Genomic DNA, 23,790 nt, shown 5'->3' on the forward strand with positions numbered 1-23,790 from the left:
AGCATTTCGCTGTTTGGGAATTACGTGGGAAATAATGACAACAGCCTTTATCTCTTTCTTTCCCAGCCATTCTTACGTGCTCATTCGGTCTCGTCAACTGAGTGCAATTCGTCCTAATGTTCAATCATATTTTGTCATATCGCCCCCTCGCCTTCTTTATTTCCTTTCACCACTTGTATACAACTGATTGATTATTAACGAGATAAAACCATTATATTTGATTATGTAAAGCTAGGAATACAAGAAAAAGTCATGTTCCCAAAATGAGAACGTTGGACTGTAAACGGATTCTCTCTTTTTTAATCAATAAGTAAATGAATAAAATAATTTACGTTACCCTTTTTCGTTTTATTCACATAATCAAGAGCTTGTCCGATGAAAATGCTTTTGCCATAGTATTTCCCGAGACAGTACTTTATTCATGTTCAAAATCTAGTAATAAATGGCTGCAAGCGAACCCAAAACTTGACAAGATTTTGACCTTGCGGGTAAACTTCTTCCACTTTACCTACCGCTACCCCTTCCCACCCTCCCCCGACACAATTTCCCTCTCTCTCTCTCTCTCTCTCTCTCCCCTGATACTGATGTAACATTGTAGCACATAGGAGAAAGGCGTACAAGCTTCATTTGACGTTGCATGTCGATGTACATATATTGCAGAACTTCAACATTACCATTACGGTACTACGGGCCCTTTATATTTTTATTTGTTTAATGCATAAATTTTACAATAACGCTTGTGACTTCAATACAATAAGCCTTAACATTCCCTTAGGGTGGTAAGCATTATATATATATATATATATATATATATATATATATATATATATACATATATATATATATATATATATATATATATATGCCATCATATATATATATATATAATACATATATATATATATATATATATATAGATATATATATTCATATATATATATATATATATATATATATATAGATATAGATATATATCATAATATATATATATATATATATATATATATATATATATATATATACATATATATAAATATCTATCTATCTATCTATATATATATATATATATATATATATAATATATATATATATATATATATAAAGCAAATACCACAGGAAAAAATGAAGTCATTTGCATACACATAAGAGACACACAATCATACATATGTATATTTATGTGTCAAATTTTTATCACATCATGATTTATATACAATCATTAAGCTACAAATGTCATTTAAGATATAATTCATGCTACTTTTTTTTATAATTGTTCGAAATGTGCGAATTCTTATGCGAGAGGAAGTCAAAGGATCAGAATATGAAAATAATGGTGCTTACCACCCTAAGGGAATATTAAAGATCCAATTCACGATATTTGGGGAATATCCCCAAAGGGGAGTTTTTAAGTGATAAACGGATTGGTGCTGAAGAGTCTCGAACACTCGACACAGTACCTTCCAACGACTCCAATCGACGGTAACCACTGAGCCATCAAGAGAGGTATAAGTCAATGCCGAATCTGCCGTACTTGTTAACCCATCGAGACCGGGGAAATTGTACTTGGCGTCGGCATTACAATTACCCAGCTCTCGATGGGTAAACGAGTATGGCAGAGTCGGCATTAACTATTGATGGGACAAGGGTTACCGTCGACTGGAGTCGTTGGAAGGTGCTGTATCGAGTGTTCCAGATTCTTCAGTACCTACCCACTTATCACTTAAAAATTCCCTTTCGGGGATATTCCCCAAGTATCGTAAATTAGATCTTAAACGACATTTGTGACTTCAAAAAGTATTAATATTCCCTTAGGGTGGTAAGCACTATTATCTTCATATTCTGATCCTTTGATTTCCTTTCACATAAAAATTCGCACATTTCGAAGAATTATAAAAAATCAAGGGGTTATGAACGAGACAACAAGCAGTCAGGGACTATTTGCATATTATGAAGGAGCCTTTGAATGGGGTTTGACTAGTCCAGCTCATTCTGAATAAGTCTCGTTCCTATTATTCCACATCGCATCTCCTCTAGCGTAGTCCTAAGAAACAGTGGGGAATAGGGTTCGGCCTGCAACTACTTCTCATAGTTTCTCTCTAAACGTTAGAACTTACATATTGCGTTTCACATATTCCATGTCGTACTTGGGCAGTTACTCATCCTCACTAACAGGAATGATGATTTCAAAGCCTCAGACAAGGGGGGATTTCATTTTCAAAGCATCTGACAAGGGGATTTCTTTTTCAAAGCATCTGACAAGGGGATTTCTTTTTCAAAGCTTCAGACGGGGATTTCTTTTTCAAAGCATCTGACAAGGGGATTTCTTTTTCAAAACATCTGACAAGGGGATTTCTTTTTCAAAGCATCTGACAAGGGGATTTCTTTTTCAAAGCTTCAGACAAGGGGATTTCTTTTTCAAAGCATCTGCCAAGGGGATTTCTTTTTCCAAACATCTGACAAGGGGATTTCTTTTAAGTGCTGCATATTTCTCATGACAAGCTGGTGATTTAACAGTGGTTACCTGTTCTATTTCCCTGCCCTTGCTACCAAGGATGTTATTTCCTTTGGGTAGCAACTTTCCTAAGTCCTGGAGATTTTTTTTCTTTTTTTTTTGGACCTTTTCTAATCTTAATTAATGTGGTTCTCGTTTTCAGTAACAACAACATTTTGACTAATAGTTCGCACAATCAAATCATAACTCACTTTCAGAAAAATATTTCCCCCCTTTTTGTACGTCAGATTATTCAGCCCTCCCTTGTAGCGATGACATACAGCAATAATTCACTTTTATTATCTGTGACGCCTGCATAGTTGTAAATTATTTCCTGCTCGCTGCGCCGAGCTCTCTGATTACTGCTCATGCCTGTCCTTCGGCGAGGCGCTTCTTTCTAGCTTTCTAACTAACGGTCGCTGGGAGACTGCAGTCTGCAGCTCACTTTTTATGTTGGTTGGCTTCCAGACTCGTTATGAACTGTCACTCAGTTTTTGACTCCTGTTGTTTACTTTGCTGGAGTGCTATATCAACGTGTCAGATTGATAAGGGGAACCGAACAGATTCCCGAATGCTATTCTTGCTGTTTTTAAATTTAAATATATGTACATTTACATAATTGTGGATTTGTTTCTCCATTATTATTATTATTAATTATTATTAAAAATGCATTCGCCTTTAAATGTACGAAGCCTCAAGGGCCAATCTGCCTTGCTTCTCCCTAACAGAACGCCCAATTGTGGAAAATAAGGGAGATACAATAAAGTAATAAACAATAGTACACGAACAAACATATGCAGCCTTAATCAGCAACAGAAGTAAGAGAAAACCCACGGCAAAGCTGCATAGTTCTCCCAAATGGTATTTCAATACTTCTTACTATGAGCATTGGCCAAATCAGTGTGATTAACATGGAGAAAAACTCCGATAACATGAACGGTAAGAATTAACCATTAAATATGACTAGATTTTGCTTTAAATCTGGATCATTGTGTATCAAGGACTTCATCAAGACAACTTCACTGTGCAGAGAACGTGTTTTGCCTAGCACTGACCTGACGGTCACCAATCCAAATACTGGCCTAACATTATGCAGTTACGCGGCAATAATTTTAAAATGAGGGTGACAGAAGCTGGGAAGAACGCTTAGGAATTAAAGTGATTAACCGAGCTTGTGGTTTCACCCTACTCACCCCGCCCCTGCAATTAGAACGTCATCGTCGCATATACAACCCACCGTTCTCTCTCTCTCTCTCTCTCTCTCGCTTTCCCTTTTACCACAACGAAGTCTTGGCACCGTGCCTGCAAAGACAAAGCCTCAAGGAAGCGTCACACAGCCAGTTTAGTTAACAGACTTGAGGAAGTCTGCGCCCACAAGCATCTCAATATGAGAGTTTTTTACAACCCTCTCTCTCTCTCTCTCTTTCATTGTCCCCTGCTAGGAATTCCCTGTGAGCGTGTGTGTGTGTGTGTGTGTGTGTGTTCCTGTGCCGGACCTGTAAATTTCCATTAAATGCTTAAATACATGAAATGTTTCTTAATAACCGTAAAAGTTTAATGTATTTTTCTTTTCAGGCGCAGTGTGCGCTGTGGAGGGGCGAGGTGCGTGTGTGGGTGGTAGGGGGGGGGGGGGGGGTGGGGGGGGGGGGGGGTAGGCTGATGCGGTAACAGGGCGGGACTTCGCTCTTTCGCTCCACAGCGTCATTTTGTCGACTTCAACAATTTCGAAATCTGCCTTCGAAATTGCCCAAAATTCAGGGTCAAAGACTAAAGAAGACCAATAAAGAATGAGATTAAACGAGATTGTAAGCTGTGTGAAAAAGACTTCGATAGCGTGTGTCCAAGCGTATACCGATATTTTGTCAAAGGAGGTTTCTTGGTCAAGGAGCTAACCTATTCCAAAGGTAGTGAGGCCGTTTCCCTGAGCTGACATGTTTCTGGTCCAGATTAAGACGCATAAAAACCTGCCGTTTGTTCAACATATATAAAGCTACAAAAAGGGAGCGCTTTCAGCGTAAGTTATACTACTTCATGCCTCGTCATACGTATTTCATGAATTAATACGCGCTATTATTCGCTTGTTACTTTCACAGCTCAGGTTTTCATAAATCTTATGTACCCTGCCATTATACAATTAGGAAGGCAATGTGGCGCCAGTCAATGGTGTTGTAGGCTCGCATCCCCAGGATAGCACTCTCGATGATGATAATAATTACCTTAAAGGAGAATCCTTTTCAACCTCTCTCTCTCTCTCTCTCTCTAATCCTATGCAATTCACAGACCATGACATGAATTATTCTCAAGCACGAAATTATGCATTGAAAATGGGTTGCTAAAGTCTAAGGTCGTCGATTATAGACTTATTATGTCATTGATAAGCCGGGTGTCTGGCACATGGTGTCACCACGCATTCAAGATATTACGGGTGCTCTAACCATGCCTCTTCCTTTCACCGAGTGGTAACCAAATTTTATTGTAGCTTTATATATATATATATATATATATATATATATATATATATATATATATATATAGTATATATGTATATATATATACATACATACACACACACACACACACATATATATATATATATATATATGTATATATGTATACACACACACACACACACACGCATATATATATATATATATATATATATATATATATATATATAAAGTGAATGTTCGTGTTTGTGTCTGTACGTTATATAAATCCGAACTGCTTGACAGACCCAAAGAAAATTTGGCACGCGGCACTTATGTGACTCCACGAAGCTTAGAACTCAAAATTATACCACTAACCTCTATAACATGAATTTTTTATCAGAATATACGAGCATTTTGATCATAATTTATGATATTGAATAATATAATTGTCTATTACCTCGATAAAATCAACAATGAAAACCTATGTCGATAATCTTGAAAGCCAGCTTCAATAAAATGTAATATTATTATTTTTCAAATGGTAAAATTCCAGTGTCAACCTCCTGTTTTTCTAATTTATCAGTCTTCTATGTTTTTCTAATTCATTTCCAACCACTTATGTTATATTGTGCACAGGTACATTTCCATATGTTGCAGTATTATAATACACATTTTCATTTTTCAGATCATCCAAAATGGAACCAGTTCAAGACTTCAGCCGGTTGCGCGTAACCGATTCACCGCAAGACGGCTCAGCAGCCAAGCCCCAAGCCATTCCAGATGGATTATACCCACAAAGTAAACTTTTCGCTCCATCTGTTCCTCCTAATAGACCACATAGTAATTTCCATAGCAGGGTGACCACTTGTAAATTTGGTTTTGGATCTGCTCTGAGCGCTGGAGCAAACAATCTACCGGTTAATAGCACAGGCAATGTCCAGATAACATCTGAATTCGCGGATGATTTATCTAATTTTAAGAAGTTGCATCCTCCTCCTCAGTATCATGAAGCAGTCGACAACCTGCACAGGTTCAACCTCAACCCTGAATCAAGTCTTCAAAAGTATGCATCAGAAACCTCTCTCTTATGGTCTCAAACAGGGCAAAATGAAGGTTATGAGGAGACTGAACAAGACTGTCGTCGTGGGAGATCACAGTCTAATGCAGCATACATCAGTTGTCCATTGGACATTCCAACGAGTCATCAAGAAGTTAATGAATGCCTTGATTCCTCTATGAAGACCCCATCTTCATTTACAGACCTGAACTTAGCATTTCCTCATCAGACAGTACCTGTTACCAGGGCCGCAACTGAGTCAAACTTTTATCAAAAACCCCATTTAGTCCCTAGAAGGTCAAGAAACCACAGAGATGGCTCACAGGGTCCCAGTGGGAATTCTCTAGCATCTTTTAAGGGCCAAATTCGTTCAAAGAGTCCTAGTCTCGAGTGCTTTTTAAATCAAGGTAACCTAGATTTGACATTCCAGCAGTCATACAGAACAAAGAGCCCTAGCATTGATTGCATAGGAACACAGAACAGAACTTATGGCAGCAGCACTTTTGCACCAAAAACCACAAGTACTGATACTCACAGAAACAGAACCTCTCAGCCTACTGAGACTCCCGCTGTTCCAATTCCTAGTTTCTCTCGTAATCTGGACATTGTGCAATCAGGAAACTCACTAACTGTACACAAGGCAAAGCACTTTCGTAGCAAAAGTCCAAGTTTAGATGCTGGAGTGTTCCTTGAGGCTGTAAGAAGTGGAAATTATTTAGAGCCTCAAACAAGTGGATTATCTTTTCTACGTCCTTTAGCCAGTCTTACTGTACCAGAAATCAAGAATGAATCTGATAAAAATCAGGATAGTACATCTTTAATACCTACTCCAGGGTCACTGGAACGTCGACCAAGTGCTCAGAGTCTGCCAGATCTGTCAGGGCCGGCCCTGGATGATCTGTGCCCAGTCACTGTATTTTCCTCACATTCTACATCTGCAAGACCATTTGAAAGTCAAAACTGCAACCCAAAAAGCTTTGCTACCTCTGGAGGACAAACTAGCTTGGGTGACTATGCAACACTCTCCTCTCAGCGCACAAAACCGATTTTTACAACGGGAGAGACTGAAATACGGCAGCAACCTCAGAGAGATCTACGATCCTCGTGTGACCAAAGCATTCCAAGAATGACAATCAACAGGTCCTCACCAACACCTGGCTACAAACACAAGCAAGACAGCAGTGGGCTTAGAGATGAATCATTACTCCCTGGCTTGGACCAGACTATTCCTCCTTTGGATTCTCAGCCTATCCCAGGGAACTCCAACCTAGTCATAAGCCGTCTCAGCCAAAATGCAGGTAGGTGCTGCCAAACTAAATAGTAGTCTGAAATTCCGGGTAAGTATCTCCAATTTTTATTACTCATCTAGTCCTCCTTGGCTGCAAAAGTATTTCTTGGTTGTGTCATAACGATGCTAACAATTATATTTTCTTGAAAATTTCACTGAATTAAGGTGGAGCATATCCTATTAATTTTCATTACAATAAGATATTAAGGCTAATTTTCGCTTTGCCACCGACAATACATTTCAAACAGATGCCCTGGCTGTCAAGGATGACCGAAGTGGGTATAGTCATTTTGATTAAATATTTCATATGAAAGGAACAACTTTTCATGATGGATTAAACACCAAAGTTAATTAGAAACGACCCAGTGACTTATCAATTCTCTTTGCACTTGTAGACGTCAATGAAACGAGTCTTCGCTTTTTTCAACGAGAAGATCATTTTCTTCCGCTGAAATGAATCATTAGTATTCGCTTCCTTAGTAATCGTTTCTTTGGTAAACCGCGGGATTTATTTGAAACGCTCATGACAATAATTGTTGACAAATTAGCAAAGGGAACACATGCCGGTCTGATGAATGAGAATGATTCTATGACCTTCCGAAACTTGAGAAGCATGAAAAGTTTAAAAAGTGAGACTGATCATAATTATAATCCTACCCGTGTCAAAGCACTACATTGCATGTTATCTGAGATCTCAAAAGCCAAGAAAAGAGGTCATGCTGTCTTGTCACTGTATGAGCAAACAAAAGAAGTTGAGCAAACTTAAGAATATACTTCAGTCGTAAGTTTATTTCCTTTGAAGAGTTATTTTGGACGAGGCTAGAGAGCAGGGAAGAATAGATACTAGATCTCTCCAGTAAAATTCCGTTTAGGATGATGTATAAATCAAGTGTTTATAACGAAAGTTGCTCCGTTATATTTATCAATTTTGTACGTCTATTTCTAATCATATATATATATATATATAATATTATATATATATATATATATATATATATATATATATCTATATACACAGGACACAGCACACACACAGACACAGACAACAGACACACACACACACACACACACACATATATATTATATATATATATATTATATATATATATATATATATATATATATATATACATATATTGTAATTATAAAGCTCCTAATAGTTTTGAACTTTCCAATACGGGGATTCCTTTATCCTTTATATATATATATAGTAATATATATATATATATATATATATATATATATATATATATATATATATATGAAAGACTGTGTACCTATTATTGGCGCATTATTTAATAGGAAAAGGTTTCATTGCTGGTTTCAATAATAAATTGCGTCACAAGCTATAATTGACGACATCGTTATCATTAACCGATAATGGTTTCCAATAATAGACCAGAAGATAAACTACTTTTTAGAATAAGGACATGGGAGCTTCAGTGTACAAATATGATTTCCAGGATTCGGAGACCTTGGCGAGGCATCACGGTTACCATGCGCACCTAATTTGAAAATCATGACTGCCGGGTCTACTTCTCCGATCAACACAGAGGATAACGCTTGACTAAATTTATAGTAACATGTCAAAGAACGGTGCGTTAATGGTCTCGTTTTCTGCCTTATAAAGTGAAGTTTATAGGTAGGTTATTTTCAGTCCTTTTTATCGACTGACTTTCGTCTCTGTTCTCCCTATGATGACATGTGCAATCCATTCTGCTTCCATTATGGATTTTTGGTTATCAATGTGACTCACTCTAAACATTTTAAAACCTTCCAAAGAATCGTAATTCTACACCCAAGACTTGTAGAAATGAAGGCTATTATATGATTATTCTATTGTATTTTATTTCTAGCAATAACCTTTTATTCATTAATCAACTAAATAAAGAAATGTAACTACTCCTACGAAGACTCGAGCGAGTGGTCAAGGCAAAGTGATAAAGCAGAGATAATGAATCGATTCTCACTCAAGAATCCAGCGATCTGAGCTACAATCAAGAAAGGTCAAAATGTCGAAGGAAATTACACTCATCACTCACTGACGTCTTTGGTGGCTTCTGTTATGGCAAGGCGAAGCTGGAGGATTCACATTTATTGTAACAAAGAAGTGGCGGCACAAATGGCTCTGCTCTAATAAGTCTACTTTTCTATTTCCCCTTGGGTTCTTCGTGTTGTCATGACGATGTTGATTATCTGGAGTACGGAAGAATTAAATAATTGACAGCTAGACAGGGAAATATCTCAATGGAATGAATGAAGAGGAAAATACGGAAAGTGGAACCTTTAACATCCCCGAGTCTCCTGGAGAAGGACACGGGCAGCAGCACCACTCTACGGGGAGTTGTCAAAATAACGTGTTCAGCTCATCTATGGCCCTCGTCCGCCCATAATTAAGGAGGAGAAAATCTTAAAGCCTTATTAAAATTTTTATTTAATTATGAGCACAAGTAAATTATGCAAATCAGATTCATTCCCGCTCGACTTTGAACTCAAATATATATATATTATATATATATATATATATATATATATATATATATATATATATATATATATACATACACTGATATATAAAGATATATACATATACACATACATATGTATATAGTTTATATATTTTCATAGATTTATATATATATATATATATATATATATATATATATATATATATATATATATGGTTGGCTCACACGCATACACATGGGAACATGTTATGAAATGAAATAACAATAATCTGTGCAGAGCAACTGACAAGCGAATATGATGAGATCAGAAGAGCAGCAGTTGCCAAAAAAAAAAAAAAAAAAAAAAAAAAAAAAAAAAAATACGATGCATAAAAATTGACGTTCAGCTGAAACACCACCAACCCTGAGGTGTAGCAAGTCTGTTGGCGGAGGTAACTAGAGATTTACAACGACCTGAAACTTCAGGAGGGGAGGAAATGCATGAAGTTTCCCCCTGGTCCTTCCCCTCTTTTCTTACACTCAAAATCAACGGTCTCTGTCTGAGACTCTCTTCTGAGATTCAGGACAAAGAGAGAGCGATGACCTTTCCGTTGGAAAAAAAAAAAAAGGAATTCGCTCCACTCGTTTAGTGGATTCTCTCATTATCACTAAAAGAATGATTGGTGTCATTCCGTTAATCCTATGCCATGATACATATGTGTATGTATGCATGTATATATGTATGTATATATGTAAATATATATATATATATATATATATATTATATATATATATATATATATATATATATATATATATAGAAAGTTAGTACTATATTTCAGAGACTGCTGTCTCTCTCTTCAGGTAGGTGAGAGAGACAACAGTCTCTGAAATATGTTACTTACTTTCTATATTTTGGCGTTTTTATGGGCTCCTTTAATTTGATATATATTATTAGTGCTTAGTACATCTGATGTGATATAGTCCCTTTTTTAGTACTTAATATTCTCCTCCTTAGGTTAGGTAATCAATTTTCGTTGCTTGTCAACAGGTAGTAATGGATACCTGAACGCATATTGGTTATGACTGAAATCTCAAATGCGATTGTTGATAACCTGTTCCCCTTTTTTTTTATTCTACGACAGTACTGAAGATGCAGTATAGTTGCATATATATATATATATATATATATATATATATATATATATATATATATATATATATATATGCAACTATACTGCATCTTCAGTACTGTCGTAGAATAAAAAAAAAGGGGGAACAGGTTATCAATAATCGCATTTGAGATTTTAGTCATGACCAATATGCGTTCAGGTATCCATTAAAAGCAGTTGACAAGCAACGAAAATTGATTACCTAACCTAAGGGGGAGAATACCGAGTAAAAAAAAAAAGGCCAACATCATATCAGATGTACTAATCACCAATAATAAAAAGTCAGTGAAGAGAATCAAATTCAATGTAAAACTACGATAATGCAAGTACTAAACGTTCAGTGCAGCCATTATGAGAACGAGAATGCAGATGGATCTCTCAAATTTTCAAAATCAATAAATGTGCGTCAAATGAGGATTTACGAATGCGCAGTGAGGAAACAACATATAACTTTCACATATGCAGACGCAAACAACGCAAACAAGCACACGAAGCCACCGTAGAACAATCTTGGCGTTTACCTGAAAACGCGAAATCTATCGTGTATTTCAGGTTCTTGTTCTCAAACGCGCTTCCTGTCGTTCCTGAAGGTAAACTTGGCTAAATGTTGTTCAGGTTTCGAACTATGTTCGTCACTTTGTCATGCATTTCCTCCCCTCCTGAAGCTTCAGGTCGTGGTAAATCTCATGTTACCTCCGCCAGCAGACTTACTACATCTCAGGGCTAGTGTTCAGCTTAACGTCACATTTTCTGCAATTGATGCTCTTCTGATTCTCTTCATTCGCTTGTCAGTTGCTGTGCAGGGATTATTATTACCTCTTTTTATCACATGTCCCTACTTCCAATGTGTATGTATACATATATATGTATACATGTATATGCATACATCTATTATGTAAGCATGTATAAAAGACTGTGAGAAATGCTATTATGAATTAATGCTTCTCTGTGTAAAGAAACATATATTTTGAGTTCACATTCGAACGGGATTAAATCTCATATGCATAATTGACTTATGCACATAACAATTAAATAAAAATATAATAAGCCCTTAGGCTTTAAGATTTTCTCTTCCTTAATTATTCATGGGTGGACGAAGGCCACAGAAGAACTGAACACGTTATTTAGACAACTCCCCGTAGAGTGGTGCTGCTGCCCGCGTCCCTTCTGCTGAAGACTCAGCGATGTTAAAGGTTCTACTTTTCGTATTTTGCTCTTCATTCATTTCCTTGAGGTCTTTCCCTATATAGCCGCTACCTGTGTAGATCATTCTTACTCCAGTTAATCATCATCGTCATGGCAACGTGAAGAACCCAAGGGGGAATAGAAAAGTCGACTTATTACTAGAGCAGAGCCATTGGTCCCGCCACTTCTTTGTTACAATAAATGTGAATCCTCCAGCTTCGCCTTGCCATAACAGAAGCCACCAAAGACGTCAGTGAGTGATGAGTGTAATTTCCTTCTACATCTTGACCTTTCTTGATTGTAGCTCAGATCGCTGGATTCTTGAGTGAGAATCGATTCATTATCTTTGCTTTATCACTTTGCCTTGACCACTCATTCGAGTCTTCGTAGGAATAGTTACATTTCTTTATTTAGTTAAATAGTGAATATAGGTTTATGTCTAAATAATAAAACAGAATAAACAAATAATTCACTTGATCTCTACAAGTCTTGGGTGTAGAACTACGATTTTTGGAAGGTTTTAAAAAGTTTAAAATGAGTCACATTGATGCGTAAAAATCCAAAATGGACACAGAATGGAATGCACATAATCACAGAGAGAACAGGAGAGACGAAAGTCGGTCAATAAAAAGGAATGAAAATAATCTATCTATAAACATCACTTTATAAGGCAGAAAACGAGACCATTAACACGCCGTTCTTTGACGTGTTACTACAAATTCAGTCATCCACTTCGTTGTTCGTAGAAGCAGACCCGCCAGTCATAATTTTAATTTTTTTTTAAATTTTATTATTAAACAGAACAAGACAAAAAGTCCATAGTTTAGGTGAAAGGCGTTTTTCCCGTTTTCAGCAGGTTGTTATTCCTTGGCTCCAAAGACTGAAGAGAGGGAGTTTTTAACCTGCAGTTTATACAGGGAGCGAGTCACACGGAGTCCAATCACTTTGGCAAATAATAAATTTGGCAAAACTGACCGGCAGAACTGTAAAGTCAGTCTTGCCTGGTTAAAATAGGTCATGTCAAGTCAATGTTACGTTAGAAGTTAGGTCGTGACCAAAATAATTGTCATTTTGGGGTCAAAATGACTATTTGTCCGAAAGTGAAGTGAATTTTTCATTTCGGTGTTGAACGTTTTCTCATTCGTTAGGTGTTTTGAAGAAAGCACTACTAGAATCGGTTCTTAGGCAGATTAAGAAACTGAGCCAAGATGGGTAAAGGTTGATGGACAGATAGATGCATAGTCAGTAAATGAAAATGTTAATGACGAACAGCCTAAAATTCAGAGCAACTTCATCCAATTACCTATAATCACTGAAATCGTCCTAATCAATTCATTCATTGGCATAAGCTGACGACGATCACCGCTTGCCACAGGTTCGTTTGTAAATCTACATTTTATCAGCCAATCAAGAGAAAGATGGAAGCTGTCATTATACCAATTGGGAGCTTTTGCCACAGGCTCTAAGAAAAACCGACTACGGCACGCTTAACGAAAGAATACATATTAACACTGAAATAAAAATGTCACTTTACTTCCGGACAAATATAGTCAGCAACAATAACAGTTGATCGCTTTCGAATATGGCTGTTCCGTGTGTGTGTGTGTATGTGTGTGTGTTGAGAGAGAGAGAGAGAGAGAGAGAGAGAGAGAGAGAGAGAGAGAGAGAGAGAGAGAGAGAGAGAGAAAGGCACTATATTTTCCATAGCAACATGCTACCACTTGGAGTAAGGGCTTATAAATCGAAGGATCAACTTCCCCAGAGGGTTAAGCGTCGAAGGAACTATCTATGGAATTCATTTAAGATGAGAGAAGTTTCTTGGGCATGCAGGCAATGCCCTTCGTTTGGTCGGTTGGGGTGATTTCAGAAATGAACACCGGGTCTATTGTGCCCAAACGTGACCAGGAGATTCTAATCACATATTACACCCAAGAATCGACGAGCGTTAACACTTGGGTTAGGATGGACCTTTTCCAGCTCCAGTACATGTGAGTAAAAGTGTTTGAGTTCGGCTGACATATCGATGTACCAAAGGCAAGAGACTTCAATCCCTCATGGTCAAGTGGGTAACATTGCCGCTTTCCGGTATAAAGGTTGAGCGTTCGAATCCTGGTCCGGGCGCCAGAATTTCTGCATTTGGATCACTGGCTTAGTAGTGACAAGCACATACAAGAAACCCGAAGAAAGCGAGAAGTTAAGAGGTCACTGTGTTCAATAGTTTAATATATTACATTTGTAGACTGCCTTTGGGCAAGGGTCCGTATGTAATAGAATAAAATAGAATGGAATACAGATTTGAGGCCAAAGGCCAAGCACTGGGACCTATGAGGTCATTCAGCGCTGGGCAGGAAATTGAGAGTTGGTAGGTTTGAAAGGTGTGATAGGAGGAAACCTTCAAAGCAGCTGTACTGTGAAATTATTGTTATAAGAAGGTGGAGAGCAAAATGGAATCAAGATATGAATGGAGATACAGTAAAAGGAATGAAAGGTGTTGCAGCCAGCGGCCGAAGGGACGCTGCAAAGAACCTTCAGTACTGCTTACAGTGCTCCCCGTGAGGTGCACTGACGGCACTACCCCTTGTGAGATAGGGTCCGCATGTGGCAGAAATGTAGCCGAATAGCAACCGATCAACTCACACCGTTATCTAGCCGGTCAAAACAAAACTAGGAGGAGGGAATTCACACACTTTCAGCTCTAGTCTAGCGGGACCAAAGGTTTATGAGTCATGGATGACAGAGTTGGCACCAAAGTGAAATGCGTTAACGAGTCGTGTAATGGGGTTAGAAGCGGCTTAATGAGTGTTACAGCGTTCTCTTTTCCGCTTCATCCCGTAGTTGTAGTACTAATTGTGATGTCAGATATTTCATAATATCCCCGAGTTATTATACTATCGGCCAATATCCCCATCGTTCTCTTAACGAACATACTATGTTTGAACTTTTGAAATTCAGTCATGTTATGAATCCCTACTTTTGCATTAATCTCTCTTTCTCTCTCTCTCTCTCTAGGTAAAGATCCTCGTTGGACGAGTGGGTTGGGTGCTCGCCTACCGATTTGGTAGGTCGAGTTGGCTCCCTGCTCTGCCAACGCAGAATCAGAGGAATTTATTTCTGGCGATTAGAAATTAATTTTTCGATATAATGTGGTTCGGATCCAACAATAAGCTGTAGGTCCCGTTGCTAAGTAACCATGGCTCCTAGCCACGTAAAAGTATCTAATCCTTTGGGCCAGCCCTAGGAGAGCTGTTAATTAGCTCAGTGGTCGGGTTAACCTAAGATATACTTCAGGTAAATGTGAAATAGATTTGCAAATTTTATCAACCATCTTTGCACTCATTGGAGACCCTCTTGCAAATTCCAGCTCAAGAAGTCTGTTTTGGGAATATTGATATGAACTTTTATGTGGAAAATGTTGCCAAAGAAGCTAGAAATAAGTTTATTTTCTATCATTCCTTTCATTGCCTGCAAAATGAATATAAGGTAACCGTCACTCTGTCAACCAGGTGCATTCGCTTAACATAGCGTCGCAAACAAGTCGTTGCCTGAGAACAATAACGGGGATTCTTCATCTCTCTGGAAGAATCATGGTGCACATAAGACTAATGTTCTATAAACGTAATTGGCATTATAATAAAATATGGATCGAGCGAGCTGGCATGGAAGAGACATGCTAATATAGGTTTAGATTTTAACATGATTTATCTTATCAAATTTTTGGTATTGCACTTACTATTTATATCGGTATAGTTGCATTGGTAAGCTCTTCTGATAACGCTAGTAATTCCAAAAGCAACTGAGAGTTAGGCCTCAGAGGTGGGGTAGATGAAAAACAAGGGATCCTGTCTTAAAACGCGAGAATCGTGTTATGGGAACATCAGAACAGAATGAAAGAATAGTTCGCCGGTAGAAAAACTAGAGTAGTTCAATATTCAAACATTTACTAACAAGGATGAAAGCGATCAAGATGAGCCACAGCATAGCCATTAAGGAATATTGCAGTTATTACGACAATTAAATGGAAAGAGGAGATGCTCTTTGTAACCCTGTTAAATACTGCTATTCAGATTTGTAATCTGATGACATCCCACATTACGAGGTAATGAGGAGTCGAGGAGCAGTGCCACCTTAAACAGAAAGAAAAACGACTATCATTGTAAAAAAGGTTACTAGTTCAGCAGAGAGCTGGACCAGCTACATGAGTAACGCTACCATAGCTCTTCAGTCCATTTGAAGTATTTCTACACTATGCCATACTCCAACTCACCGAGACGGTGAGACCATAATCATTCCCTGAAGGCCATGGTTCCGGACGATGAAAGCGGTTTCAATTTCCCTTTGAGAACGCCCTTAGCATGAGGATCTCTTCTGGCTGAACACTGCCTTTTACATACACTTATAAATACCAAAGGGACGCGGACCAGTAATGGACAGTAGATGTGAAATTAAGAGTCACGATTGAGGTGGTATGGGCATGTGTTGATAATGGATGACGAGGAGGGAGTGATGAGGGCTTGGAAGGACCCTGTCAAAGGGAGACAGAAAGTAATGTGGCGAGATAAAGTGAAAGGAGATATGGAGAGAAGGGGTTTGGTGGAGGATGATGCCTCCTATGGAAGACAGTGGAGAAAGCGCATCAGGAAACCGACCCCTTAATGTATGAATAACGGCGGGGAAGAAGAAGAGTAGGTGTGAAATACAAGAATCAAGAGCTGGAAGACTGTGAAAACAACGTACGAGAGAGAGAGAGAGAGAGAGAGAGAGAGAGAGAAAGAATAATCATCCGTTCACTGGGAGTCGAAATATTCCAATATATAATTCTTTACCCAGGGCCACGTCCATTACGACTCACCCTCGCTTAATCAAATGCTAGAGGAGATACCCTCGTTCATTTTGAGGGCCAAAATGATGTCCCTGGAAATTCTGATGGAAAATGATGCCTCCTCCAGCAGTCCACATAACGCATTTACGCCACAGCTGCCAATTCCATGTTAGAATTCAACGGACGTCCATTAAGTTCGTTACGTTTCCAGCTGGAGTAAGGCTAACGTACTGTAGACCGAAACTCGAGTTGTAGCCTTTAGTGTGTTCATCTATACTTGTAGTTCCTGTAGTTCATATTTTTAAGTAATGTGCGGCTTTGTCTTCTGTTTTATGTTTTTCTTCAAATAAACTTTTTTTTAAGCATTATGTGTATTAGGACTTGATACTGATAATTCGATGTTTATGAAGGAATGATTTTCAGAAAAATGATAGTTATGTGACAACGTCTTTCTCTATAGTAAGTTCCTTATTCGTTTTTTATAATCTTATATGCTTATGTTATTTGTACTTGATGTTGTATTTTCCTTTGTAGGCCATGTACTTACAAGAACAAAAGAGATTACTGTCAATTTTGTATATTTTGTATTATGTCTCTTTTTGGACAAATTTGTACTAGTAGTTGTGTATTTTGTCAATAAAATAACTATCACTTCCTTTGTCTGATGCCATCTCCTTTTTACATATGGGCATCATATTCTGTTAAGTGCAATAGGAAGTTGATGGCTTTTTGGGTTAGTGAGGTATGGATGTTTGCACATTTTAAATAATAATAATAATAATAATAATAATAATAATAATAATAATAATAATAATAATAATAATAATCAATAATAATAATAATAATACCTTGAATGTCTGCAAGGCAATTTTTAAAACGTTTTGTTGAACTAGGTTCCTAAAATTTTTTGTTTAAAGTTCAAAATAGACAGATGCCAACAAATGTATATACAACAGGAGATTCCTAATAATTGTACAAATAGGTTCCTAATATTTATTTTTAAGTTCAAAATAAACACATGCTAACAAATGTATATACAACAGGAAAATTCTAATAATTGTACAATTAAGGTCTAGTTGTTTACCGCAGAAAGAGCCAAACTGCGCCCTGTATTTTTTTCTTTTAACAGTTATAGTTAACTATCTTCAAGGCGATCTTAAATGCAAACCGAAACTAAGTCGACACATTTTATCACACTATTAGACTGGCTTTTTTTTTATTACTTCTTGCGACAAGATTACAAACTTAAGGGTCATCCTATTTGGATAAAATTCATCACAAATTTCACCAAGTGGAACATTCTGGCTTCCTCTCTATTTCTTGAATTGTTCGTTTGTTTTCAAGATGTCCTTCTCAAGAACATTCATTCGGGATCAGGCTCTCTCTCTCTCTCTTAATCTTGTTGGTCTCGGTCTCAACGACATAAGAAGTTTCCTGTTGCAAGCATCCCAGTATTCCTCGTAACTTGATTGATTAATTTGATACCTTGAATGGCGCAACTTTTTCGTCTAGTCATAAAGGAAGGTGCTGTGACCTGGGCAAGAAATTTGACACGTTAGTTTTAAGAGATTCGTGCATTTGTAATAAAAATATAGAAATTAAAATTGAATAAATATTCTACCCCCCCACCAACTACTGTCTCGATATCATGAGACTGCAAACACTGACGAATTGTTTTTTCAAACAATGATGTAACGTTCTACTGAACGGCAGGCAGTTCCCCTCTTTGAGCCGTTTAATATGACTTATCGTAAAGATGTCCAATCCGTAGGTAAAGCTCACTCGCACGGGATACCAGTTGCCTATTTTTTTAACTTAATGATACATTACCATTAACTTCGAAGGAAAAAGACATGAGGAACATTGTAAATGAAACTTTAAGAATTCCTTACTTCGTCTCTGTCGAATATAACTCCTCAACACAGTTATCTCCCGCTCCAGCTCAGTATTATAGTATTCATGACTACTAGACTGAAATGGGGTAGATCTTTTACGTGAAAGGGCGTGATGCCAGCTGCAGTGGACAGTGGGACCCTATCGCCAATATATCGAGCAAGTCTGATATATGGAACCATGAGAGGGAAAACATATGCTCTTCATTAGAGGGTAGTGATTTAGTATCAATTTAAGCCGTAAGCGGATACGACTATTGATTCGAGTCCATTTCGAGGAGGAGGAGGAGGTAACACTGCAGAAGTAGGAGAACAACTGGAGGGCTGAGTAGTAGGAAGAGGTGCTGGAGGAAGACGTCAATGAGAGTGAGAAGGAGGATTTGAAGAAGTGGGATCAAGAGGAAGCGTAGAACTAGGTAGGAGGAGGAGGAGGAGGAGGAGGAGGGGAGGAGATAAGGAGTCACACAAAAGGAGGAGTAGGATTAATAGGATTGGAATAAATCTCACCTCCTCTTTCGCGTGACATCTACTCAACTCCAAGTGACAAAAGTCGCCCCAGATTCTTGTCTGTCAAGTGAACAGAGGAGTGCGCACATTTCACGTCATGATACCACCCACACTCGCCAGGGATCGCTTTCCTTTTGTTTGTTTGAGTGTTTGTTTTGGTTCCATTATACGATGGAGTTGGGAGGTGACGCCAGATACCCTCCATCATAAAAAAAATGCAAATAAAAGAAATAGTTTTGATGTAGGCCAACTGTTGTGAAAATCTGCTCGCTTCTCTATGTCATTTTTGTTAAGAGCGTTCCTCTCTCTCTCTCTCTCTCTCTCTCTCTCTCTCTGCAAACTTAGCCACTTAAGTACTTATCAGTAAAGAAATTAAGTATATTTTAGTTTAACCAGACCACTGAGCTGGTTAACAGCTCTCCTAGGGCTGCCCGAAGGATTAGATATTGTTTTACGTGGTTAGGAACCAACTGATTACCTACCAACGGGACCTACAGCTTATTGTGGGATCCAAACCACATTACACTGAGAAATGAATTTCTAGTCACCAGAAATACATTCCTCTGATTCCACGTTGGCAGAGCGGAGAATCGAACTCGCAACTACCAAATCGGTAGGCGAGCACGTAACCCACTCGTCCAAAGAGGATCTGTAGTACTTATCAGTAACTTCGGTGAGTTTTCGGTACCTGACGTTATTGATAACTACTAAACGAACCTGCGTTAGGATGTCCTGAACTCTTAAAAGTAGATTTATGTAAAAGATACATATAGGCGTAGACTATGCAAGTGATGCAATGGCTTCAGCCGATATTAACTTTCCGACCATTGCAAGTCTCACTGGGACAAGGCGAGTATCCATGCAACTGCGACTAACATGAGCTGAAGAACTACCAGGTGCAAAATTCACTGCCTGGTTTAACAGAGCTATGATGTTTTCTTTCCTACTTTTTTCTTGCTTTATTCAGGTCTGAGCGAAAACGTTAGCTTTCACAAAACGGAATTAAATCAGCAATAAGATTGGCAATGACAACAGATGAATGGGATTCTGCAGAATGAGTCTGTAGCTTTACATATTCTAAGTAACTTCTGAATCACATCTTACTTTTGAGAAACATCTAATGTAAACAAATGCCGCACACGAAAGTTAGGTGTTGTACTATCAAAGGCCTCACACACACACACATGCATATATATATATACATACATACATACATACATACATACATAATATATATATATATATATATATATATATATATAACACTAATAAAATCAATGCAACCCTATTTTATTTCATTAATTTGTCCTTCCTTTACTGGAATGCCGTTCTCCGGCGTGGATGTCTGCTTCTGCCAGAGATTTAGCTCTTTTAGATAGTGGCTCGTGGCGGTCGGTTTCTACTTCATAATATTAGCAGTTATGGATGGTCTCATTTGTCAATTTTTTCATAAATTGTATTATGACTGGGATCTTTCACAGTCACAATTGATCCCTGATCCCCTTTACCTGCCGAGAGCAACCAGATCTGTTGAACAGCAGCACCAATATGCAGTCAATGTGCCTGGCTGTAGAGCATCTCAGTTCCAGAGGGTTTTCAGGTCACACACTGTGGACTGTGGAACAGCCTCCCTGAGGATGTCAGGCAACTGGAACTTGAAAAGTTCATGCGAAATACAACAGCATGACTACCCTAATACTATTCTCCTGGCATTGTAATACATTATCATCTATTTATTAATTCTCTTCATTTTTTCTTTTTCATATGCGAGATGTCTTCTTTCTCTAATTCCCTTTACCTTCTCTTACTTCCTGATGAGCACCATATTCCTTGGAAGTTTGGATTTCAAGTCAGTGGCCCCTGTGGGCTTGTTCCGTATGAATAGGGTTCATCTTCTGATTATATTATATAATAATTATAGTTTTCGATGGTATGGAAGAAGATAAATAGAAGAGAGATGAATAAGACAATTAGGCGACGAAAACCGGGATGGCTACATTAACTTGATATCTCTGGAGTATATTGTTTTATAAGGAAAAGATGCAATGTAGGGAGTGGATAGCAAATCGTTGCCTTTGATCATGTTAAATATAGAGGCCTACGCTCTGGAATTTGCAACCCTCCCCCCTCCCCCCACACACAATATATATGTATATATATATATATATATATATATATATATATATATATATAGTATTTATATATATATATATTATATTTTTTTTATATAGATATTATATATATATATACTATATATATATATATATAGATATATATATTCTGTCTGTTTTATCCCCTTTCGTTTGAATTCAAAGGAGAGAGAGAGAGAGAGAGAGGCAGACAGAGCAAAACTCAGTTTAACTTATTAAGTGCTGATGTTTATATATATATATATATATATATATATATATATATATATATAGATATATATATATGTATATATATATATATCTATATATATATATATATATATATATATATATATATATGTATATATATATATATATATATATAAACATCAGCACTTAATAACTTAAACTGAGTTTGCTCTCTCTCTCTCTCTCTTCTCTCCATCTCTCTCTCGTCTCTTCTCTCTCTATCTCTCCTTTGAATTCTCCGCGAAGGGGACAAAACAGACACGAATCACCATGTTCTTCCCGTTCATTCAGAAAATATCCCAAGGACAGTACATACCCCTGTCTGACTTTAGCTCTCTCTCTCTCTGTAGGAGAGGAGGGTCTAAAGTAGTGCCATGCGACTATCACTATCGAGTTTCACGCTCAGTGCTCTTTTTTTTCTCCTCGACCCCGCGTAAGCGATCCGATACTGGGGGAAACCGTCGGGCGAGCATCTGCCAGTCCACATGTGGAAGCGCCTGCGAATATCAGTTTTTCCTTCGCCTAGAAAAAAGAAAAGGTCGTTTTGCGGTGGTAGTGTGTGTGTGTGTGTGTGTGTGTGTGTGTGTGTGTGTGTGTGTGTGTGTGAGAGAGAGAGAGAGAGAGAGAGAGAGAGTACTTTATGTCGCACGAAAGGTCATACTAATGTCGCATGCTAATGGGCCGTTTTCGCAGGGAGATTACACTGTGTTATCTTTATTATTGTCAGTGTCAGACTTCGGTTAAAGTGAATTCACAAAATGATGCCTGTTCCAAACTCCGGTCCAAAGAAGAGGGTTGGACAAGAGGACGGAATCAAGACTTGACAGATTTTTGCTAGAGCTGAACGGTCAAATGCACACGGTACTGGGTCCCGGTGACGGCCTGCCACCAAAAGAGTAACTAAGTAACGTGGTCATGAACTGATCAGTCAAGTCACCTGACTTTCTAATTTGCCTTTGGCACCGGAGCGAAAGGGCCTGAAATTGCACACCGTGATCCACTTGTTATTAAAGGTAGGAAATTATGAGACCGTTTTACCTAAGGTGTGCGCCACAGAGAGAAAAACAACAGTCCCCATCATGATTCATACATGATAGTCTGAATGTAGATCTCATTCATAGAACTCAACATCTCGATGACAATAAATTGACAGGAAAATAACAAACAACACCAGAATGAATGAATGAATGACTGAATAGGTAAAAAGTAGATAAAAACAATGAATTTAACCCAAATAGCGTAAGTGATAGAGAGTGCGAAGAGAAGCACTTAAAATAAATGCAGCTAATGACGTTCTCTACATAAAATCACCGTAATGATGTGGAGCTATTCCGTCCGACATCTTGATACTGCAAAGTAGCCAACATTATGTAAAATCGTCATCACGAAGTGACGATAATATACTACATAGAATCTACTGTGGAAAGACTAATGAAGTCCGGATAACATCGCAATGAAGACCATTTTTAAAACTTGCATAATGATACGCAGGCCCGTACCCAGAGTTCTTTTTTTTTTTCTTATTGTGGGGGTCTTTTTCCCAAAACTGGATCTTTTCTTCTATAAACGTCATTGCATATATAGGTATATATCATACTCCTATTATCACTCTTGTATTTCCTACTACTAAAGTGTTGTTAATGTTTAATAATAAAAAAAAACACTTGCAGGAAAAGGAAACCACAGAAAATATGGACCTCAAGACATTTGAGGGGTCGTTCGACCCCGCCGACCGACCCCCTCCGTACAGGCCTGATATGGGAAATGATGTATATACGTATATAACATTTCCGTGATGAATTGGAAATCAAGTATATATAATTAACTTTATAAACAGATGTATTACGTAAATGACTATGCTAGTACAAACGTAGTACATAGATGCTGCACCTGAAACCATCATGCCGAAGCGGCGATGATGAACACAGAACCACCAGAGTGAAGCGGAGAGCAGATAACACGATTTTAAAAATGACCACAACGAAGTGGAGACGATGCCCAAAATTACCATGAAGAGCCTGAAGGTAATAAAGGCCATGTAGAATTTAATAACTGTAATGAAATGGACATGATGTACATAACAGCGCAAACCAGCGCTGTTTCTCAGCTTCCATAATAGAAGTCCTAA

The 23,790-nt window shown here is 37.8% G+C and overlaps 1 protein-coding gene across 2 annotated transcripts in view; it reads left to right on the forward strand.

The window, feature by feature from the left end:
- Nucleotides 1–23,790, forward strand: part of LOC135221894 (uncharacterized) — a 242,643-nt gene that overhangs the window by 48,786 nt on the left and 170,067 nt on the right. For both annotated transcript variants that reach the window (XM_064259870.1, XM_064259871.1), the window contains exon 3: nucleotides 5,603–7,272. In XM_064259870.1, coding sequence (XP_064115940.1) covers nucleotides 5,613–7,272 — 1,660 coding nt within the window. In that variant the 5' untranslated portion in view covers nucleotides 5,603–5,612. The remainder of the gene's footprint in view (nucleotides 1–5,602; nucleotides 7,273–23,790) is intronic.

The sequence above is a fragment of the Macrobrachium nipponense genome, chromosome 3 (genome assembly GCF_015104395.2).
Source record: "Macrobrachium nipponense isolate FS-2020 chromosome 3, ASM1510439v2, whole genome shotgun sequence".
NCBI classification, from domain to species: domain Eukaryota; kingdom Metazoa; phylum Arthropoda; class Malacostraca; order Decapoda; family Palaemonidae; genus Macrobrachium; species Macrobrachium nipponense.